The sequence below is a fragment of the Macrobrachium rosenbergii genome, chromosome 6, assembly GCF_040412425.1.
Source record: "Macrobrachium rosenbergii isolate ZJJX-2024 chromosome 6, ASM4041242v1, whole genome shotgun sequence".
NCBI classification, from domain to species: domain Eukaryota; kingdom Metazoa; phylum Arthropoda; class Malacostraca; order Decapoda; family Palaemonidae; genus Macrobrachium; species Macrobrachium rosenbergii.
In genome coordinates, this window is record NC_089746.1 from 6,389,695 (window position 1) to 6,411,169 (window position 21,475).

The 21,475-nt window shown below is 38.1% G+C and overlaps 1 protein-coding gene and 1 long non-coding RNA gene across 2 annotated transcripts; one reads left to right on the top strand and one right to left on the bottom strand.

Moving 5' to 3' along the window:
- Positions 1-842: 842 nt before the first annotated feature.
- Positions 843-1,931, bottom strand: LOC136839708 (puff II/9-2 protein-like). The gene has a single exon (XM_067106061.1). It carries the CDS (start codon positions 1,929-1,931, stop codon positions 843-845), a length of 1,089 nt encoding a protein of 362 aa, XP_066962162.1.
- A 3,493-nt stretch (positions 1,932-5,424) lies between these two features.
- Positions 5,425-20,971, top strand: LOC136839130 (uncharacterized). Its single transcript, XR_010853212.1, has 3 exons — positions 5,425-5,534; positions 13,987-14,061; positions 20,936-20,971. It is a non-coding gene; the product is annotated as an uncharacterized lncRNA (long non-coding RNA).
- The last annotated feature ends 504 nt before the right edge of the window (positions 20,972-21,475 follow it).

The following is a 21,475-nucleotide window of genomic DNA, read 5'->3' on the forward strand; positions in this document are numbered from 1 at the left end:
AGAGAGAGAGAGAGAGAGAGGAAATGAAGCTAAGGACTGAAAGGTGCAGGTCGGGCCCATCCGCCTGCTGGACTGGTAGGGACCTCGACAGCTGTTGACTCTCACCCTGAGAGCTCATCCGCCCGCTCGTCGAACAGCCGTTGACTCTAGCCAGTGAGAGTTCTTCCGCCTGACGAGTTGGGGGAAACTCGCCAGCCGTTGACTCCTGCTGGCAGAGTTCGTCCGCCTGTCCGCTGAACAGCCGTTGGCTCTAGTTGGGTAAGAGTCCCTCCTCCTGACGTAGGTTGGGAAGATCCTCGGCTAGGGGCCCGCCAGCTGTTGACTCTCACCCTGAGAGCTCATCCGTCCGCACGTCGAACAGTCGTTGACTCTAGCCAGTGAGAGTTCTTCCGCCTGACGAGTTGGGGGAAACTCGCCAGCCGTTGACTCCCGGTGGCAGAGTTCGTCCGCCTGTCCGCCGAACAGCCGTTGGCTCTAGTTGGGTAAGAGTTCCTCCTCCTGACGCGTAGGTTGGGAAGATCCTCGGCTATGCCTCCCGCCTCCGAGCAGCCATTGACTCTAGCCAGTGAGAGTTCCTCCGCCTGACGAGTTGGGGGAAACTCGCCAGCCGTTGACCCCTGCTGGGAGAGTTCGTCTGCCTGCTGGGTGGTGGGGAAAGCACAACAGCCGTTGATCCTCCCCGAGAGAATCATCCTTCATCCTACTGTTGTTGTTGATCCAATGGCTTCTCATCCTATGGCTTTCTTGTCCTCTTATTTCCTGTGAGTGCCGCTTTTCTGCAAGGGATTGCTCTTCCTTCCCTCCAGTATATGACGTTCCTCTTGGGCCCACTTTCCACGGATTCATTTAAATTTTTCCTCAAAATCGTCTTTTCTCATTTGGCTGCGGTGTTCTTTGTAAAAAGATAGTAATCCTCTCAGGTCTTTATCCGTCTGCACCAATTCCTCCTGCACCTCTTTCGTGGTTCCAAGCACTACCTCGAGCTGCCTGCGCAGCTTATCGTTCTCGTCTCGGAGGTTCTTGTTCATCTCCTCGGTATGCGCGGCATGTTTGCCCATGTCTTCTTTGTCGAAGTTCAGCTGGTCGATCTTCCTATTCAGCTGATTGATCAGACCATTTTGGTTAACGGCCTCCTCCTTCAACTTCTGCAGGCATTCCTCATTCTTCCTCTTCTCTTGATCCCTACGTCGCAGGAGTTCTATTTTCTCCTGAAGGTCGCACTTCATCGTCTCGTTTTCTTTTTGAACCCTTTCCAGTTGGTCGCCCATTTGGCGAATTTGGCGCCGCAGCTCTATACCTTCACTCTGGCATTTCCGAGTCGCTTGTTCCTTATCGAGCTGTTGTCTTTTCAGCTCGCGGTTCTCCCTTTCGGCTTCCTTCAGCTTCTCTGCCAGTTTCTCTGCAGCCAAGTCTTTCTTCTCGTTCCTGCACTCGGCTTCCTCTAGACGCGCTTTTAGGGTTCTGATGGCCAATTGAAGGTTCTCGTTATCATCTCTCATTTTATCCTCAATCCTCAAGATACTGAGATTTTTTTTCTTCAAGTCGTCGATGATTTGTTGCAGCCGTAAATTCTCCTGTTGTTCTTTTGCCAGCACCTTTCTGTTGAGGTTAGCTTCGGCTTCCTGAAGTCCTATTTTATCCTCCAATTTATCTTTGATCATCCTCTGTGGGTCGACCTTCAGGGAAATTTTGGGAAGGTGAGGCGTCTTTTCTCTTCTCCTCTGCCTCTCGGGTTCGTTCTTTCTTGCCTTGGTGCTCCATCTTCTGGCGTCTCTCCTTCCCTCGGGCATCACACATGGCCTTGGTAGTGGCGTCCTCCTGAATTGCCTGTCCGTCGTGGTATCTTCTTTCCCGTAATCCTGCTGTTGGCATCTATCTTCACACAAGTCCAGGTTTCTTGTCTTCCCAGCATCACATACTGACCGGTCCATGTAATCTTTCAGTCCTGACACTAACTTTTCAAATTTGGTAATATGGCCCTCAGAATTTTGTTTTGGCCATATTCTACTGAAGGTGTTCTTGTAGTTTGGTTCTGCATCAGATCTTTCCTTTTCTTTCTCTCCGCTTCTCTGCAAAGATTTCGTTCTGTTTCTCCTTTCCTCCTCCGGACGAGGTCCCCTTCTTTGAAAAGTTAAATTTTTCTTGTCTCTCATTCAGGCAATAATTTTCGATGTCCAATGTGCCCCGTTGCGCCAACTTCATTGCCAACTTCTCAAAGGCCATCGTCAATTTCCTCCTTACGACCTTCTCATCTTCATGGTCCTTCCTGAGAATGGTCATGTCCTTCAAGATCCTGTCCAAAATGTCCTTCAGTTCCAGATTGGTCTTACTCTGTCCATCATCACCAGTCGATTCTGCTGCTGCTTTCCGGGGTGCAGCCGCCCGCCTTATTAACTTATGTCCTGCCCAAGCGAAGTGGACCGCAGCAAGAGCAACCACAACCATTGCAAATGGAGCTCCAATGCGGCAACAAACTTCTGGGCATCCAATTTGATTCCATGTGAACATACCTTCCAAGGGTAGTAATAAAAGTACCAAGTATATTTCCAAAAGGCTGAGACATTGTCTTAGTTTTCTGTGCCAATCTTCCTCGGCTGCGCTAAGCTTATCGAAGGAATATGACGCCTGCTCCGCGTTGGGGAATCCATACAGAGTGGGACTCTTCATTGCAGTGGCGTCGTGAGGGTTGCTGGCGCCCGGGGGCAAAGTGTTTTATGGCGCCCCCAAAGGGGATGGGGGGGGAGGAGGCGGGGAGGACTATTTTTATTTGAGTGTGTTAATCTTGGCAGGAAATGTTTGCCTTCATTATTTTAGATATATTGTGTTGTAAACAAAAATTCTAATTTGCATAATAATAATCTGGAATGACAGAGCACAAACCGAATTTGCAAACTGAAATAGTTTATTTTACATATAATAGATATACTGTAATTAATTAATCATTAGCCCTCATAAATAAATTCCAAAATGTTGATAAGATAACTAAAATGTAGATTATAGTAAAGCATCACAGTAACTAGTAACTCTTAATAACCAAAGACAAATGGCAAATTAAATAAATTTGACTAAAAAAGGAGTTAAACATTAGGGAATACAGGGGCTGAGAAAATCATGAAAATGAACAATTTGTTGCCAGCATAGAAGTTAATACTAGGAAAAAAGTAGATTTTGTGGTAAAGACTGAATAGTTATAATGCCTGAAAAGAAAACTGATAAGAACAAAGATGAATTAGTTCACTAACTATAAACCTTACTTTTCTTCAATTTTAACATGCGTCAAAATAATGAAAAAAAAATTAAAGTGATAGTTGCTTAGGATCAACCATATGCAAGGAAATAAAACGGTATAAAGGTATTAGAATGTAAAGATAATTAGACAGATATTGATAACAGAAAACCTAAACAAAGAAAAGGGGGTACCTATCCAATATCTTTGCACTGACTCACAGTCACTGAACCACTTATTTTACAGTATAAGTACGTAATAAAATTTGATGGTATAGTAATTAACACATTATGATTACATTTATATATAATGAACATTAAAGGAAGTCAATCTTCATTAAATATAGAATATGTACTGAAAACTCGCAAAAACTTAAAAGATTCTAAGTTAATGGTTTCATCACCCCCATTTCCCCCAAAATAGATGTCTTCCCAACTTCAATTTGGCGCCCCTCAATGCTGCGCCTGGGGACATATGTCCCCCCAGCCCCCACGACGCCTCTGTCTCTCTCTCTTATCCAATGATTTAGACTTAGCAGTCAGTTTCGTTGCATGAATAATTCTCTCTCTCTCTCTCTCTCTCTCTCTCTCTCTCTCTCTCTCTCTCTCTCTCTCTCTCTCTCTTGCCACCTGACCTCTCCCCTTTCACTAGAGACAAGCTGTTTACGAAGAGGTTTGTATAACAAGAATAACACGACCCGCGTACTGGAGGATTCTGGCGCGTCAGATTTTAGACAATGCCCCCAAATAATATTTACAGCACTCGCAGGATCCATTCCGTAACATCAAAAGATATTTTCGATCCTCCTGATATCGTGTGGGAGTTTATTGTAAATTTGAAGGCTCTGACACCAACGTTCGAAGTGTTTATCTTGGCTCAAATAACTTGAGAACATCTGTAGGTAATCTCGTGTTAACTCTACGTTGGCTGTACTTGGGCACAACAAGCCTTTCATATATCTAAGCCCGTAGGGGGTAGTGCCGTCAATGCACCTCATGTGGTGCACTGTAGGCATTACTTAAGGTTCCTTGCAGCGTCCCTTCGGCCCCTAGCTGCAACCCTATTATTCGTTTTACTGTACCTCCGTTCGTATTCTTTTTCTTTCATCTTGCTTTCCACCTTCTCCTAACAATTGATTCATAATGCAACTGTGAGGTTTTCCTCCTGTTACACCTTTCAAACCTTCTTACTGTCAATTTCTGCTTCAGCGCTGAATGACCTCAAAGGTCCCAGTGCTGGGCCTTTGGCCTAAATTCTATATTCAATTCAATTCATTTCAATTCAGTCTATACATTTAAGACATACAGACTTGATAACTTGATGAGTTATAAAATATAATATTTTAAACAATGCAGCTTTACAATAGAGATAATCCCATCCTTTTTTTAATTTTGCCGCTCTGTTCAACCCTTCCAGGTGAATAATAATTTTTTCACGAATTCGAGAATCACGTGTTTACCATTTTGGACATAAAAGTACAAATTCGAAACAGCCCGTATAACTTCAGTTTTGATCATGCAAATTTCAAAACTGGTTCAGTAATAAGAAGCAGTTTCTCAGATACAGGAAGCTTGCATTCAGAAATACTTGCGTTTATAAGCTTCACCTTTATTATCAGTAAGAAATGACAAATTTTCCAGTCCATATGAATTAGGTATTGGCATCAGATCAACTGTTTTTTTTTTTCCTTTTAATAATACTAATAACATCATCATCATTATTTACACTTAAATTTCGGTAACGTTATATAGATATCAAGTACAAGGTTTTTCCTAAAAAAAAAAAAATCAAGAGAAATAACAACCACTTCTTGATCACTGAAACCACTAGGAAGTCTCTTTTCCTTAACATTACCAGTTAAAACACCCAGATGTCTACATAATTTATTAATTCTGTTGCTGTTTCTCGGATTATCTGATAATAATATTCGGTTTTCCTCTTTCTTATCAAGTCATTGCAACTGTTCTTTGCTTACCTATATTTTTCCAATATAGTTTCAATCTTGAACACTTGCCGTCAATTACAGAAAGTAGCTAACTATCATCCTTAGACAAAAATGTTTTGAAAATCTGCTCCCCACCACCAGCCTATGGGAGAGGTGTTTACAAATGCTCTCGGCCGAAAGACCAAGATTTCAGCCAATGAAAGTGGGCTGCAGAAACGATGGTCATGACGGAGGGCCCTGATTGGCCAGAGTTCTTTACGATAGCTCCTGTCCGGTCTTCAGAAGATTCAGTGCAAATTTGGATACGGCGGGTGAAACATAGTAGAAGGAATAAGTGTTTATGTTAGGGATCAGATGTTTCAGGTAAGAACTGAATGATTTAAAGGCTTTCTTGTTTTCTCGACTTTTTAAGCGTTAAAGTTTTGGATAAATATGGCTAATTTTAAAAGGGTCTGTGGAAGGGATCACTGTGGTGAGAAAACTTGAAATATCTGAGCATTTTCGACAAAGGTTTGAGGTGCTTGTGTGGTTTATCAGAGCTGGATGGTCCTTATATGATTTTTCAAAAATTGATCCCGTATTTTTGTGAACATTCCGAGGCTGCTGAAGTAATCGAGGTTAGATATTTACGATAGGACTTTGTCTTCCTTAAGGTATGATATGAACGTATCCAGAACCGGGACATTTTTGTAATGGATTCCTTTGAGTTTTAAGGAGTGATAGTTTTCCACACCGGTAGAAGTTTTTCCATGAATGACAATAGGTCATTCGTATTATGCGTTTCTTAGTTTTCTGTAAGAGAAAACTATTGTGCCGGCTTTGTCCGTCTGCACTTTTTTCTGCACTTTTTCTGTCCGCCCACAGATCTTAAAAATTACTGAGGCTAGAGGGCTGCAAATTATGTTGATCATTCACCCTCCAGTCATCAAACATACCAGATTGCATCCCTCTAGCCTCAGTAGTTTTTATTTAAGGTTAAAGTCATCCATAATCAAGAGCCAACGATATAGGTTAGGCCACCACCGGGCAGTGGTTGAAGTTTATGGGACGCGGCTCATACAGCATTATACCGAGACCACCGAAAGATAGATCAATTTTCGGTGGCCTTGATTATACGCTGTACAGAAAACTCGATTGCGCCGAAGAAACTTAGGCGCACTTTTTACTTGTTTCGTTACAGGTAGGATCTGTGAATCTTAGGTGATAGGCTAGGCATGGCATATTTCGGATTTTCAATTTGTCATTTAGTCATTTTGGTCATTTATTTGATACAATTTTGCCAACCAACTGTACAAGGTTAGGCATTTCATCAAAAGCAATGGATTCTTGTTAAAACTTCTTACCAGTCCGAATTCCAGTTCTGCATGAGGGCTAGTACTAAACACGGCGAAAGTGATTTATCTACACTGTTTCGCCGTGTTTAGTACTAGCCCCGGGGGGTCAAATGTATTTCATCGTGTTTAGTACTAGCCTCTGGGGGATCAAATATCCCTTCAAATGTCCCCAAGTGCATTTCACAAAATTGAAACAGAAAAAAAACTCAATTATTTACATATATTTTATTTTTTTGTCATAAATATTAGTTTGCAAGAATTATGTATCTAGAGTTTTTTTTTTTTTGAAGGTTCGAAAGATATAATAAAAAAGCGAGTAGGGATGTTTGGACCGGAAACGAACATTATCCTGTGTCAGTGTCAAGTTCTCTTCAGAAACCAAAAATGGATTCTGGATTGAACTGTGAGCTTCTCAAAATACTGAAACTCCCAAAGGGTTGTATTACTTAGGATTACGAAGTTTTACAGGGTGGGGGTAGAGGGCGGGGGGAGGGGGGTTCTTTGCAAATGTTGCACTAAAGCAGTGTTTCTTAACCTTTTTATTACCACGCCCCCTCTAAGAGTTGGTCCTTCCCTCCACGCCCCCTTGCATCTATGAGTAAAGTTCCCTCCCAGATTTAAAGGAAAATAAAAAAACTGAAAGAGAAGGGGTGTTTTTATTCTTTTGGGAATGAATTAGTGAGATACTTGACACTGCTTCTTAGCGACTCTTGTTAGAGAATAACGGATATAATTAGAGAATTTTTTTGTTTTTCCCTAGGGTTCGTGGCCCCCTTGGAAATTGCAGCGCCCACCGCCCCTTCCCCACCCCGACCGGGTTTTGAACCACGGCACTAAAGGTTAACTGTGAAATTACATGTAGGGTTACGTTAAAAAAACCTGACTGAAGGACGCCAGTGCTACTGGGATGAGGAAGTTCTTCAATGTGCAGCGTAATAAATTTTGTTTGTTGGAAACCGAAAATTACAAAACGATGGGATAGTGTTCGTTTCCCGTCCGAACATCCCTATTCGATGTTATATCTTTCAAATCTTCACAAAAAAAAAATTCTATATAATTCTTGCAAGCTAATATTTATCACAATAAAAAATTAAATACACGTAAATGATTGAGGAATTTTTTGCACTTAAGGACATTTGAAGGGACGTTTTATCCCCCAGGGTCTAGTACTAAACATGGAGAAACAGTGTAGATGAATCACTGTTTCGCTGTGTTTAGTACTAGCCCTCATGTGGAATTGGAGTTCAGACCGGAAACGAACTTTTGCATAACGATGTTTACTTGAACATTTTTTCCATTTTAAATGTAACGCCATTTTCGCTCAGCTCCTTGCATTAAAAAACCTCACCTGAATGAATCTTATCTTGCCGATTCTAGAACTGCTTAGGCTGAATAACTTGTCATCGTGCCCTTGACATACATTTTTCGATAGAATGGACTTTGCGATTTGAAATTCATGACATTTCTGTCCATATAACGTACTTATTATATTTTCTCAATTTACGGAATATTGTTTGTGTTAGGTAGTTTTAGGAGCAGCAGTAACACTTAGCCTGCATAGTTTTATTTCGTCAATTTAGTGTTAGTTTCCCTTACATTGGTTACTGAAGGAGCTACATAATTGTAAAGCAAGAGAACAATAGGGCCCTGTATTAACACCAGTTGATGCCCGATAGAATCTAGCCCAAAAATAGGCCTAACGATTCCAGAATAAAGTTTGGCTTCTTATTATTTATTATTGAAGGATATTCAAAGGCCTTACTCCGCCCCATATGGACGCTCTGCAGGGCTCCCCAGAACGCTACACCACACTAGAGTTCAAAATTTTCACCAATATTATCATCAGTAATGTAGCAGAGAAGCCCTGCTGGGCGCCGTGTTAGTACCAGCCCCTCGTGGATGAACGTAAAAACATAAACAAAAGACTGTAAATCTCTCAGATCTCTAAATTTCTCAGATCATCTCGCCTTTACTTCATTATACAGGTTACACCTTTTTCTATATTCAGTAAAAAAAATGTATTAATAAATTGTATGTCCGTGCCGAACACTTCTGTAGAGTTACCGGTTCAAGTTAATTTTTAACTTGATTGGGTCGACATTTCCGATGGCTAGGTTTCATTGACGTGAAGAAGGTAGTCAGAATTTTATAGTGCACATCCATAGTTGATGCAGAACTCAACATTTATCTTTGCTAAAGTGCCAGCATAGTCTCTCTCTCTCTCTCTCTCTCTCTCTCTCTCTCTCTCTTAATCCCGATGCGCTTATAGTCAACCGCTCCAGCTGGGCTGGCTTTTAAATTGTAATCCTTTGGCCAAACACTTTTGCTATTTCTGGAAGCAAGACGGATAATTTTTAAACTATAGTTCACAGCTGTGATTGTTGAAAAAGATAAAAGTCTGCCCATAGTAAAATATTCAATAGTGTCTTGATAATGCGTATGTCAGAGCTCTGTACTGTTTCGAAGCACTTAACCCTTTCTGCACTATCTTGTTGAGCAAGTAAATAAAGTTACATGCAGTGACATAAAATGTATGCTAGATGCAGTGACATAAAATGCAGTATGCTATATCCAGTGACATAAAATACGGTATGCTATATGCAGTGGCATGAAATGTGGTATGCTATATGCAGTGACATAATATGCAGTATGCTATGTGCAGTGACATAAAATACGGTATGCTATATGCAGTGACACAAAATGCAGTATGCTATATGCAGTGACACAAAATGCAGTATGCTATATGCATTGACATAAAATGCATGCTATATGCAGTGACATAAAATGTAGTATATGCAGTGATACAAAATGCAGTATGCTATATGCAGTGACACAAAATGCAGTATGCTATATGCATTGACATAAAATGCAGTATGCTATATGCATTGACATAAAATGCAGCATGCTATATGCAGTGACATAAAATACGGTATGCTATATGCAGTGACATAAAATACGGTATGCTATATGCAGTGACACAAAATGCAGTATGCTATATGCAGTGACATAAAATACGGTATGCTATATGCAGTGACACAAAATGCAGTATGCTATATGCAGTGGCATGAAATGTGGTATGCTATATGCAGTGACATAATATGCAGTATGCTATGTGCAGTGACAAAATTTGGTATACCATATGCAGTGACATAAAATGCAGTATGCTATATGCAGTGACATAAAATACGGTATGCAAAATGCAGTATGCTATATGCAGTGGCATGAAATGTGGTATGCTATATGAAGTGACATGAAATGTGGTATGCTATATGAAGTGACATAAAATGCAGTAAGCACGTATTGTGATCCTTCCACTTCTGATATTCACAGCGCAAATCGATCTGTTTGTCTTAATCAATGATGGATTTCAGCGTTAATGTCCCGGACACATCAGCTTATTGTGTTGGGCAGTTTTAGGAGGAGCAGTGACTAAGTGTTACTTGGTGTTCCGCAGGCGGGTTGCGGAGGGTTTCAACTTTTTTAAAATGAATTGACAGAGTGGAGGGGTGTATACCCTTTTGCACCCTACCACAGTTACAGGTTGCTATTAGGCAAGGGGTTCGCGCTGGTATAAGGCCAGCCTAATCTTAACCAACCACTCGCTTGAAAGATAAGTCGGTAATTTCCCTTGAAGGTTTAGAATTTTGCAGTTAAGTATGCTTTTTTTGTATTGAACTTTATTTTGTAATATTTTTATACTGAGGTTAAAGTAATTACCTCGCCATCGTCAGTCAGTTTTAGCTATGAACAATATCGACTGAGAAATAGGATTACCAATAAACAGGTAGTCGTACTAATCCTTCCCTGATCTGGATTTGTTTGACTTAAAGTATTGTATATTCCCATTTGGGTAAATGTTTCATAAGATGCTCCCTTGGGGTCGGTGGTTTCAACTCGATTGGAAAAGTTGTCATTTCTGATTGAACCTTGGCTGTATAAGCCTGCATTTCTATTTATGTCGCCCGTCATGGGTGTTTGATATTTTGCATATTTCTTAGCACGTTTGGTTAAAATGCTTGGGGAATTACCCGAGGAGTAAGAGCAAAAACGTAAGTGACCAATATTGACGCTAAGAGTTTATGCCTAGTAGGGTTTAATGATTTATTAAGGTTGTGAAGAAGATAGGTTCTGTGATTCCATAAGCACTCTTCAGTATGAGTTAACGCGGTGTTTGTCCTAGCTAAGGGAACCTCGTTTCTCTCTCTCTCTCTCTCTCTCTCTCTCTCTCTCTCTCTCTCTCTCTCTCTTAGACAAAATCATATTAGAACGCTGTGAATGAATAGTAAAACCTGCTCTTAGAGATGAGTGCGCACATGTCTCCTCGAATGGACTAACTAATCTTTGAGACTTCCTAATTTTAAATCGTTAGTCAGGGTATTCATAAGTAAAAGGCGTTTTTTCTGGCGAAAAGTGTCAATAAATGCCGTAAGATATTGAGTTACGTTGGTGTCGCCTGTGAAGTGAAGACTTCAGTGAGAGTTATTTTTCATACAAGGTCTTTACTTCGTGTTTGTATAGTGTTTCTGAGTTAGCAATTAGCCACAAGGTATTTCTTTAGGCAGAATATTGTTCCAAGTAACATGAGCTTGAAAACATAATGGAGAATGCATTTTGAGTTTTTCTAATTCCACGTAGGAACTTCAGCCATTTTACGTTAAACATGAGCTTTCATGATTAAAAGGAAAACTGTTGTTTCAAAATCATGCTGTAAATATGTAATAGTTAAAATGCTATTGTCTTTTAATTTTGTAGTTAACACCGAGGGTATTCTTGAATTTTTTCCGACAGCTTATATCGTTCCGAATAAGTTTTTCCGGCGTGGTCTTTGATAGCTTGTATAGGGAATTTCTAGAGTGTTTCATTTTGATTTGATCATTTACTTAGGTTTACAATATTACAGCTTTGTTATTCAAACTTAACAAAATAAATTATCACCTATTAATTCAACGATAACCAGAGGCTGTTGTCGCTGTTTTCAAAAGCGTTGCCCTTTGACATATTAAAAGGAAATATCATATTATCCAGTTAAGAATTATTATTGGCCTCTAGGCCTACGAATCATACTTGTGACCATGTCATCCTCACCGTAGGGGGATAGTGCTGTCAGTGCACCTCATGTGGTGCACTGTAGGCATTACTTAAGGTTCTCTGCAGCGTGCCTTCGGCCCCTAGCTGCAACCCCCTTTCGTTCATTTTACTGTACCTCCTTTCACATTCTCTTTCTTCCATCTTACTTTCCACCCTCTCCTAACAATTTATTCATGGTGCAACTGCGAGGTTTTCCTCCTGATACACCTTTCAGACCTACCTACTCAAAATTTCCTTTCCAGCGCTGAATGACCTCATAGGTCTCAGTGCTTGGCCTTTGGCCTAAGCGCTATATTCAATTCAATTCATTTCAGTCCTGTTAAGGGAGCTGTATATTTCCCAGTGCTGGATATATCAGAGTATTGCCGTATGTCTGTCTGTGTCAGTTTCTTGTCAGAGCATCTCCTTCATTATTAGAGCTCAGGAGACCTTAAGATCTTATAATTCTGATTGCCTTTGCCACTCGGTTCTTCGTCAAAAATAATTCAAGAAAATCCTCGGCGTTAACTACAAAATTAAAAGACAATAGCATTTCAACTATTACATATTTACAGCATGATTTTGAAACAAGTTTTCCTTTTAACCACGAAAGCTCATGTTTAACGTAAGATGGCTGAAGTTCTGACGTGAAATTAGAGAAGTTCAAAGTGCATTCTCCACTATGTTTTTGTAAGCTCATGTTACTTGGAACAATGTTCTGCCTAAACAAATATCTTGTGGCTAATTGCTAACTCAGAAACACTATATCGACGCTAAGTAAAGACCTTGTGCGAATATAACTCACATTGCAGTCTTTACTTCTACACAGACGAGTCAGTTCTTCATTGGGGGTTGGGTAGAGCTCTCGGTTAGCACGTTGTTGGCCCAGCGTTCGACTCTTCGACCGGCCAATGATGAATTAGAGGAATTTATTTCTTGTGATAGAAATTAATTTCTCGTCATAATGTGGTTCGGATTTCACAATAAGCTGTAGGTCCCGTTGCTAGGTAACCAGTTGGTTCTTAGCCACGTAAAATAAATCTAATCCCTCGGGTCAGCCCTAGGAGAGCTGTTAATCAGCTCAGTGGTCTGGTTAAACTAAGATATACTTAACTTTTTTCACAGGCGGCTCCAACATAACTTATATCTTGCAGCATTTCTTTGTTTTCCTGGGGCGTTCTCATCGGTCTAAGCTTCCTCGTTCACTTGTCAGTTGGAGTTTTCTTCAGCTGGCTTTTGTATATTTTGATTCTGTATCTTGCCTCACTGATCTCTTGGCACGTATGATCCTACATGTCGTAAAGTGGGTATATGACTAGAGATAATTCTGCCATATTTTTCAGCTCTTTGACTCAGCGTTAGATGAACACTGCCGGCTATAGGTACTGTTTTAATTGCTGGAAAGGCCCCCAAATTCCTAATGCTTTTGCCGTAACAACGAATAATGAGGTGGTTTTCGCACATCAAGCTTTTTCTTAACATGAATACTGCCCTAAAATGGAAACTGCAGTATCTGCAAAATTTTCAAAATTGAGATATGCCACCTATTCGGCTCGTGAAACACTAATACACGAGTTACTACAGTTTCAGAATGATTCTTCAATGCTTTCCACGAGTATTTAAGGGGTCACAGCTGCAGTATCTGCAAAATCAGTAGTAAGGCAAGGGAAAACTACAGTATCTACCATTTTTCTAATTTTTGTACTTTTGCAGATACTGCAGTCGATTGATTTATAGATTTAGGCATACATGCCAAGCACTGGGGCAACTAAGGCCATTCAGCGCTGAAACGGAAATTGACAGTGGAAAAGTTTGAAAGGCGTAACAGGAGGAAATAATCGCAGTTGCACTATGAATCAATTGTTAGGAGAGGGTGGACTGTAAGATGAAAGAGAATATGAATGGAGGTGCAGTAAAAGGAATGAAAGGTTGCAGCTAGGGGCCGAAGGGACGCTGCAAACAACCTTAAGTAATACCTACATTGCACCGCATGAGGCGCACTGACGGCACTACCCCCTACGGTAGATACTGCAGTCTTCCAGTTTAGGGCAGAATAGCTTGACTGACATAGCTTTAGGTAGTGAATTGGGTCCAATATTCTTACAGATGATTTTAACTGAAACTTGGGTGGGCCATCCTTTGATGGAATGTTGGTGTCAGGTTTAGATCTTGACTTTCTGGAGGCGAACTCATTCGAACCAGAGAATAATTTTCTCCTTTGAGTAAACAAGCACCATATCACGAGTTCCTGGAAAGAGTGTGTGTATTTACAATAGAGACGTTTCGCCTCTAACCCTCATTTCCCATTTACTTTGTATTGTTAAAATAAACAATGATAATTGTAACCTAATTTCATTTTCACTACTGTCATTGTGCAAGTGACATCACAAATATAGCTATTTCCCTTATTCCAGATATCAGGAGCTGGGGATGAAATCGAACCAAGAATATTAAGGCTTGCCCAGCAGTTTTCTGGAGAACTCTTTCAGGTGAGTGATCGGTTTTAATATTTATTTAAAGAATTTTTAGATTGTGTGCTTGGCAGTAAGGAGGGGCAGTGCCATGAGATTAAAACTCTTGATTTCAGTGTCTTTAATATAAAATAATTGTTTCATTCGGTTTTGAGTCCAGTAATTTAGTTCAGTTTCGAGTCCACTAATAGTTTCATTTAGATTTCAGTCCAGTAATAGAGTTGCATTTAAGTTTGAGCCCAGCAATTATTTCATTCAGTTTCGAGTCTAGTAATTGTTTCATCCAGGTTTGAGTCCAGTAATAGTTTCTTTCAGATTCGATTCCAGTATTAGTCAAATTCAGTTTCGAGTCCAGTAATAGTTTCATTCAGTTTTGAGTCCAGTAAGTTTCATTCAGTTTTGTGTCCAGTAATAGTTTAAATCGGTTTTGAGTCCAGTAACTGCTTCATTCAGATTTGAGTCCAATAATTGCTTCATTCAGATTTGTGTCCTGTAATAGCTTCTTTCGGATTCGATTCCAGTAGTAGCTAAATTCAGTTTTGAGTTCAGTGATAGCTAAATTCAGGTTTGAGATAGGTAATTATTTCATTTAGTTTTGAGTCCAGTAATAGTTTCATTCCGTTTTGAGTGAGTAATAGTTTCATTCCGTTTTGAGTCGAGTAATAGTTTCATTCAGTTTTGAGTCGAGTAATCGTTTCATTCAGTTTTGAGTCGAGTAATAGTTTCATTCAGTTTTGAATCGAGTAATAGTTTCATTCAGTTTTGAGACGAGTAATAGTTTTATTCAGTTTTGAGTCGAGTAATAGTTTTATTCAGTTTTGAATCGAGTAATAGTTTCATTCCGTTTTGAGTCGAGTAATAGTTTCATTCCGTTTTGAGTCGAGTAATAGTTTCATTCCGTTTTGAGTCCAGTAATAGTTTCATTCAGTTTTGAGTCGAGTAATCGTTTCATTCCGTTTTGAGTCGAGTAATCGTTTCATTCAGTTTTGAGTCGAGTAATAGTTTCATTCAGTTTTGAGTCGAGTAATAGTTTCATTCAGTTTTGAGTCGAGTAAGAGTTTCATTCCGTTTTGAGTCGAGTAATCGTTTCATTCAGTTTTGAGTCGAGTAATAGTTTCATTCAGTTTTGAGTCGAGTAATAGTTTCATTCCGTTTTGAGTCCAGTAATAGTTTCATTCCATTTTGAGTCGAGTAATAGTTTCATTCAGTTTTGAGTCGAGTAGTAGTTTCATTAATTTTTTAGTCCAATAATAGTTTCATTAATTTTTGAGTCCATTAATAGTTTCATTCAGTTCTTAGTCCATTAATAGTTTCATTCAGTTCTTAGTCCATTAGTCCAGTCCATTAATAGTTTCCATTTCATTGTTTTGAGTCCAGTAAGTTTCGTTGTTTGAGTCCAGTAATTCATTGTTTTGAGTCCAGTAAGAGTTTCATTCAGTTTTGAGTCCAGTAATAGTTTCATTCCGTAACAGTTTTTTGAGTCAGTAATAATTTAATCCAGTTTTTCATTAATTCTGTTTTGAGTCAGTAAGTAATTCGTTTCATTCCTGAGGTTTTGAGTTTCATTCAGAATTGAAGCCAGTAATAGTTTCATTCAGAATTGAGTCAGTTTCATTTTGAGTCCAGTAATAGTTTCATTCAGTTTTGAGTCCAGTAATAGTTTCATGAGTCAGTAATAGTTTTGAGTCCAGTAATAGTTTCATTCCGTTTTGAGTCGAGTAATAGTTTCATTCAGTTTTGAGTCGCTTCATTCAGTTTCATTAATAGTTTTTGATTAGAGTAATAGTTTTTCGTTCAGAATTGAGTAGAGTAATAGTTTCATTTCAGAATTGAGTTGTCCAGTAATAGTTTCATTCAGAATTGAGTCCATTAATAGTTTCATTCAGAATTGAGGCCAGTTTATTCAGTTTCTTGCAGAATTGTAATAGTTTCATTCAGAATTGAGTCCAGTAATAGTTTCATTCAGAATTAGATTTGAGTCCGGTAATGGTTTCGTTGAGAATTTCAGATGCGAGTCCAGTAATAGTTAAATTTGAGTCCGGTAATAGGCCTGATTGACTAGTAATTATTTCATTTAGTTTTTGAGTCCAGTAATAGTTTTTCAGAATTGAGTCCAGTAATATTTTCAGAATTGAGTCCAGTAATATTTTCATTGAGTCCAGTAATATTTTCATTGAGTCCAGTAATATTTTCATTGAGTCCAGTAATAGTTTTTCATTGAGTAGATTGAGGCCATTAATAGTTTTTCATTCAGTTTTTCATTGAGTCGAGTAATAGTTTCAGAATTCAGTAGTTTTGAGTCCATAATGGTTTCTTTCTATTTTGAGCTGAGACCAGTAACAGTTTCATTATTTTTTTGAGTCCAGCAATAGTTTCATTGTTTTGAGTCCAGCAATAGTTTCATTGTTTTGAGTCCAGCAATAGTTTCATTGTTTTGAGTCCAGCAATAGTTTCATTGTTTTGAGTCCAGTAATAGTTTCATTTGGTTTTGAGTCCATTAATAGTTTCATCCAGTTTCGAGTCCATTAATTCTGTTTTGAGTCCAGTAATAGTTTCATTCAGAATTGAGGCCAGTAATAGTTTCATTCAGAATTGAGGCCAGTAATATTTTCATTCAGAATTGAGTCCAGTAATAGTTTCATTCAGAATTGAGGCCAGTAATAGTTTCATTCAGAATTAAGGCCAATAATAGTTTCATTCAGAATTGAGGCCAGCAATAGTTTCATTCAGAATTGAGGCCAGTAATAGTTTCATTCAGAATTGAAGCCAGTAATAGTTTATTCAGAATTGACGCCAGTAAGAGTTCCATTCAGAATTGAGACCAGTAATAGTTTCATTCAGAAATGAGGCCAGTACAAAGTTTCATTCAGAATTGAGGCCAGTAATTGTTTCATTCAGAATTGAGGCCAGTAATTGTTTCATTCAGAATTGAGGCCAGTAATTGTTTCATTCAGAATTGAGGCCAGTAATAGTTTCATTCAGTTTTGAGTCGAGTAATAGTTTCATTCAGTCGAGTAATAGTTTAATTCTTTTTGAGTCGAGCAATAGTTTCATTCAGTTTTTGAGTTGAGTAATAGTTTCATTCTGTTTTGAGTCAAATAATTCTGTTTTGAGTCCAGTAATGGTTTCATTCAGTTTTGAGTCCATTAATAGTTTCATCCAGTTTCGAGTCCATTAATTCTGTTTTGAGTCCAGTAATAGTTTCATTCAGAATTGAGTCCAGTAATAGTTTCATTGTTTTGAGTTCAGTAATAATTTCATCCAGTTTCGAGTCCATTAATTCTGTTTTGAGTCCAGTAATAGTTTCATTCAGAACTGAGTCCAGTAACAGTTTTATTCAGAATTGAGGCCAATAATTGTTTCATTCAGTATTGAGTCTAGTAAATAGTTTCATTCAGAACTGAGTCCAGCAATTGCTTCATTCAGAATTGAGGGCAGTAATAGTTTCATTCAGAATTGAGGGCAGTAATAGTTTCATTCAGAATTGAGGGCAGTAATAGTTTCATTCAGAATTGAGGGCAGTAATAGTTTCATTCAGAATTGAGGCCAGAGTAATAGTTTCATTCAGTATTGAGGCCAGAGTAATAGTTTCATTCAGAATTAAAACCAGTAATAGTTTAATTCAGAATTGAGTCCGGTAATAGTTTAATTCAGAATTGAATCCAGTAATAGTTTCGTTCAGAATTAAAGCCAGTAATAGTTTCATTCAGAATTAAAGCCAGTAATAGTTTCATTCAGAATTGAGGCCAGTAATATAGTAATAGTTTCATTCAGGATTGAGGCCAGTAATAGTTTCATTCAGAATTGAGGCCAGTAATAGTTTCATTCAGAATTGAGGCCAGTAATAGTTTCAATCAGAATTGAGGCCAGTAATAGTTTCATTCAGAATTGAGGCCAGTAATAGTTTCAATCAGATTTGAGTCCTGTAATGGTTTCTTTCAGATTCGATTCCAGTGATAGTTAAATTCAGGCCTGAGACCAGTAATATTTTCATTGAGTCCAGTAATAGTTTCATTGAGTCGAGTAATAGTTTCATTCAGTTTTGAGTCGAGTAATAGTTTCATTCAGTTTTGAGTCGAGTAATTGTTTCATTCAATCGAGTAATAGTTTCATTCAGTTTTGAGTCTATTAATTCTGTTTTGAGCCCAGTAATAGTTTCATTGTTTTGAGTCCAGTAATAGTTTCATTTGGTTTTGTGTCCATTAATAGTTTCAATCAGTTTTGAGTCCATTAATTCTTTCAGATTTGAGTCCAGTAATAGTTAAATTCAGAATTGAGACCAGTAATAGTTTCATTGATTCAGAACTGAGGCCAGTAATAGTTTCATTGAGTTTTGAGTCAGTAATAGTTTCATTCAGAATTGAGGTTTCATTCAGTCAATAATAGTTTCATTCAGAATTGAAGCCAGTAATACTTTCATTGTTTTCAGAAATGATTGTTTTGAGTCACTAAGTTTCATCCATTAAATTGAGGCCAGTAATTGTTTCATTCAGAATTGAGGCCAGTAATTTTTTCATTCAGAATTGGGGCCAGTAATTGTTTCATTCAGAATTGAGGCCAGTAATTGTTTCATTCAGTACTGAGTCCAGTAAATAGTTTCATTCAGAATTGAGTCCAGTAAATAGTTTCATTCAGAATTGAGTCCAGTAAATAGTTTCATTCAGAATTGAGTCCAGTAATTGCTTCATTCAGAATTGAGACCAGCAATAGCTTCATTCAGTTTTGAGTCCTGTAATAGTTTCTTTCAGATTCGATTCCAGTAATAGTTAAATTGAGGTCTGAGACCAGTAATTATTTCATTTAGTTTTGAGTCCAGTAACATTTTCATTGAGTCCAGTAACATTTTCATTGAGTCCAGTAATGGTTTCATTCAGTTTTGAGTCGAGTAATATTTTCATTCAGTCGAGTAATGGTTTCATTCTGAGTCCAGTAATGGTTTCATTCAGTTTTGAGTCGAGTAATATTTTCATTCAGTCGAGTAATGGTTTCATTCTGTTTTGAGTCGAGCAATAGTTTCATTCAGTTTTTGAGTCAGTAATAGTTTCATTTTGAGTCCAGTAATGGTTTCATTGTTTCGAGTCCAGTAATAGTGTCATTCAGTTTTTTGTCCAGTAATAGTTTCAGAATTGAGTCCAGTTTTTGATTCCAGTTTAATTCTGTTTTGAGTCCAGTAATAGTTTCATTCAGAATTGAGTCCAGTAATAGTTTCATTCAGAGTTGAGTCCAGTAATAGTTTCATTCAGAATTGAGTCCAGTAATAGTTTCATTCAGAATTGAGTCCAGTAATAGTTTCATTCAGAATTGAGTCCAGTAATAGTTTCATTCAGAATTGAGTCCAGTAATAGTTTCATTCAGAATTGAGTCCAGTAATAGTTTTTCATTTAGATTTGAGTCCAGTAATAGTTTTTCATTCAGAATTGAGTCCAGTAATAGTTTTTCATTTAGATTTGAGTCCAGTAATAGTTACATTGTCACAACGTAATTCGCGTGCCTTTATTGGTTAGATTCTTAGTTTTGAAGATTAGTGTCATGTAGGATCATAAGCAGTCATGCTGGGATAAAACTTTGACACTGATTTCCAGATGTTGAATTGCCAATTTGTAGATATGAATAGGCTAAGGCTTTTTAGTGTGTTGAATTTATCCTCTTCACACAGTGTTGCCAGTGTGTTTATCCACTTTTTCTAGATGTGATTCACATCTGAATTGTCAGCACAGAAGCACCTACTTTTCAAATTATGGTTTGATCTTTCTTAGGTAGATAAACTAAACCCATCTACGAGTCTGATTATAGTTGCCAAGGGTTTTTGATTGCAAGTCATTTCGTTACTACCATGCCAGTTTAAAGTCCAAACTAGATATTTGTGAGGTTATGGCATGAAGAGGGAAGGTGGTAGGGTGAGTTTGGATGAAAACGGAACAACATAGGTTTAAATTGAAAAAAAAAAAAAAAAAAAAAACAGGCAAGCTTTTGATTAACTTTATAGATAGGATCCCTAAAGAATGAATACTCACATCCGTCAGTTTACTTGTTATACTTTTCTGTAAGGGGATAGCCAGGCCTTTCAACGACTGGCGAGAATTCAGTGTTATTAATATTCAGATATTTATATCAGGATTTTTAATGAACTAGGGCTGTGAAATGCACTTATTATTATAATTATGGCACCTGAGAAGAATGATTCATAGGGTACATTCCAAAATATGTGCAATCAAAATATTTTCTTTAGCAATTCAGAATAATTTTGATTTGTATTAGCGATCTAGCTTGCTATGGTTTATTTAGTCTGTGTACTAGCACAGATTCCATTGACAAACTTGCAACAGTCAGTCTTTCGGTGCGATAACCTTCTCACCCTTTCCAGTAGAGAGGGGCATAGGGCTTTAAAACTATTTTTAGCTATAGTTTGTCAACAAAAATGTTTTGCTTTTTCTGACTTGAGCATTCTGTACAGCTCGAATTTCATAGGTTATTTTTGGCGTTGGTATAATATATATATATAGCTTCATATTTATGGCAGCATTGTGAAGTTTCCTTACTCTATATAATATATAAAGCTTGATTTGAAATAAAGGATAAAATAAAAATTACCTTTCTTGGTCTGATAAGAAAAATGCACTTAGAGGTTGGGCGATGACTCGACAAGCCTTCGAGAGCATTCTCTACAATGAATCAAGATCGGATTCGCAAGAATAGATAATTTAATTGTACCCTTTATTTCAAATAAAGCTTTTATATATATAGAATAAGGAAACTTCACAATGCTGCCATAAATTTGAAGCTAATATATATATATTATGCCAACGCCCAAAAATAACCTACGAAATTCGAGCTGTACAGAATGCTCATATCCAAAATTGAAATTTTCTAAATGCAAAATTTTTTTTTACAGAAAACTGCGAGGATTGTGGAACTGAGAAAGAGAAGGGGCTCTGTGAAGTGCGAGACCACTTACAGCAGCTGTTTTCGTGCAAGGCGGACGAGGCACGAGGATCGCCGCATTCTTATGTACAAAATTTTCAACAGGCGGCACTCCAGGGCATAAATGTAATTGGTTTTTATATCTATATACTACATTTGGGAAATAAAATATTTTCTGGGCTTTTTACCTTTTATTTTTTCAATTACCTTGAAAGTTTATACAGAATGATAGTCTTATAAAGAAGCAGTTCAAAGCAGTTCTTCCCAGACGACCACAGTTTAAACTTCCCACTTTTGGAGAAAAGTGCGATTTGCAGTGAGCACTTTTTACTCGGCCGCTTCAAAAACCTGCCCTGGTAAAACTCCCAGGCCGTGGAGGAAATGGCTACTAGTTTTCTGAAGAAAAACGTAGCCTCTGTGCTGTGATTACTTCTTTCGGCAAAATGGTAAACGTGTCGCCGCCGATAACTATAGGAAAGTCTCAACTTCTCGTAGCTGGAGTATACTGTAT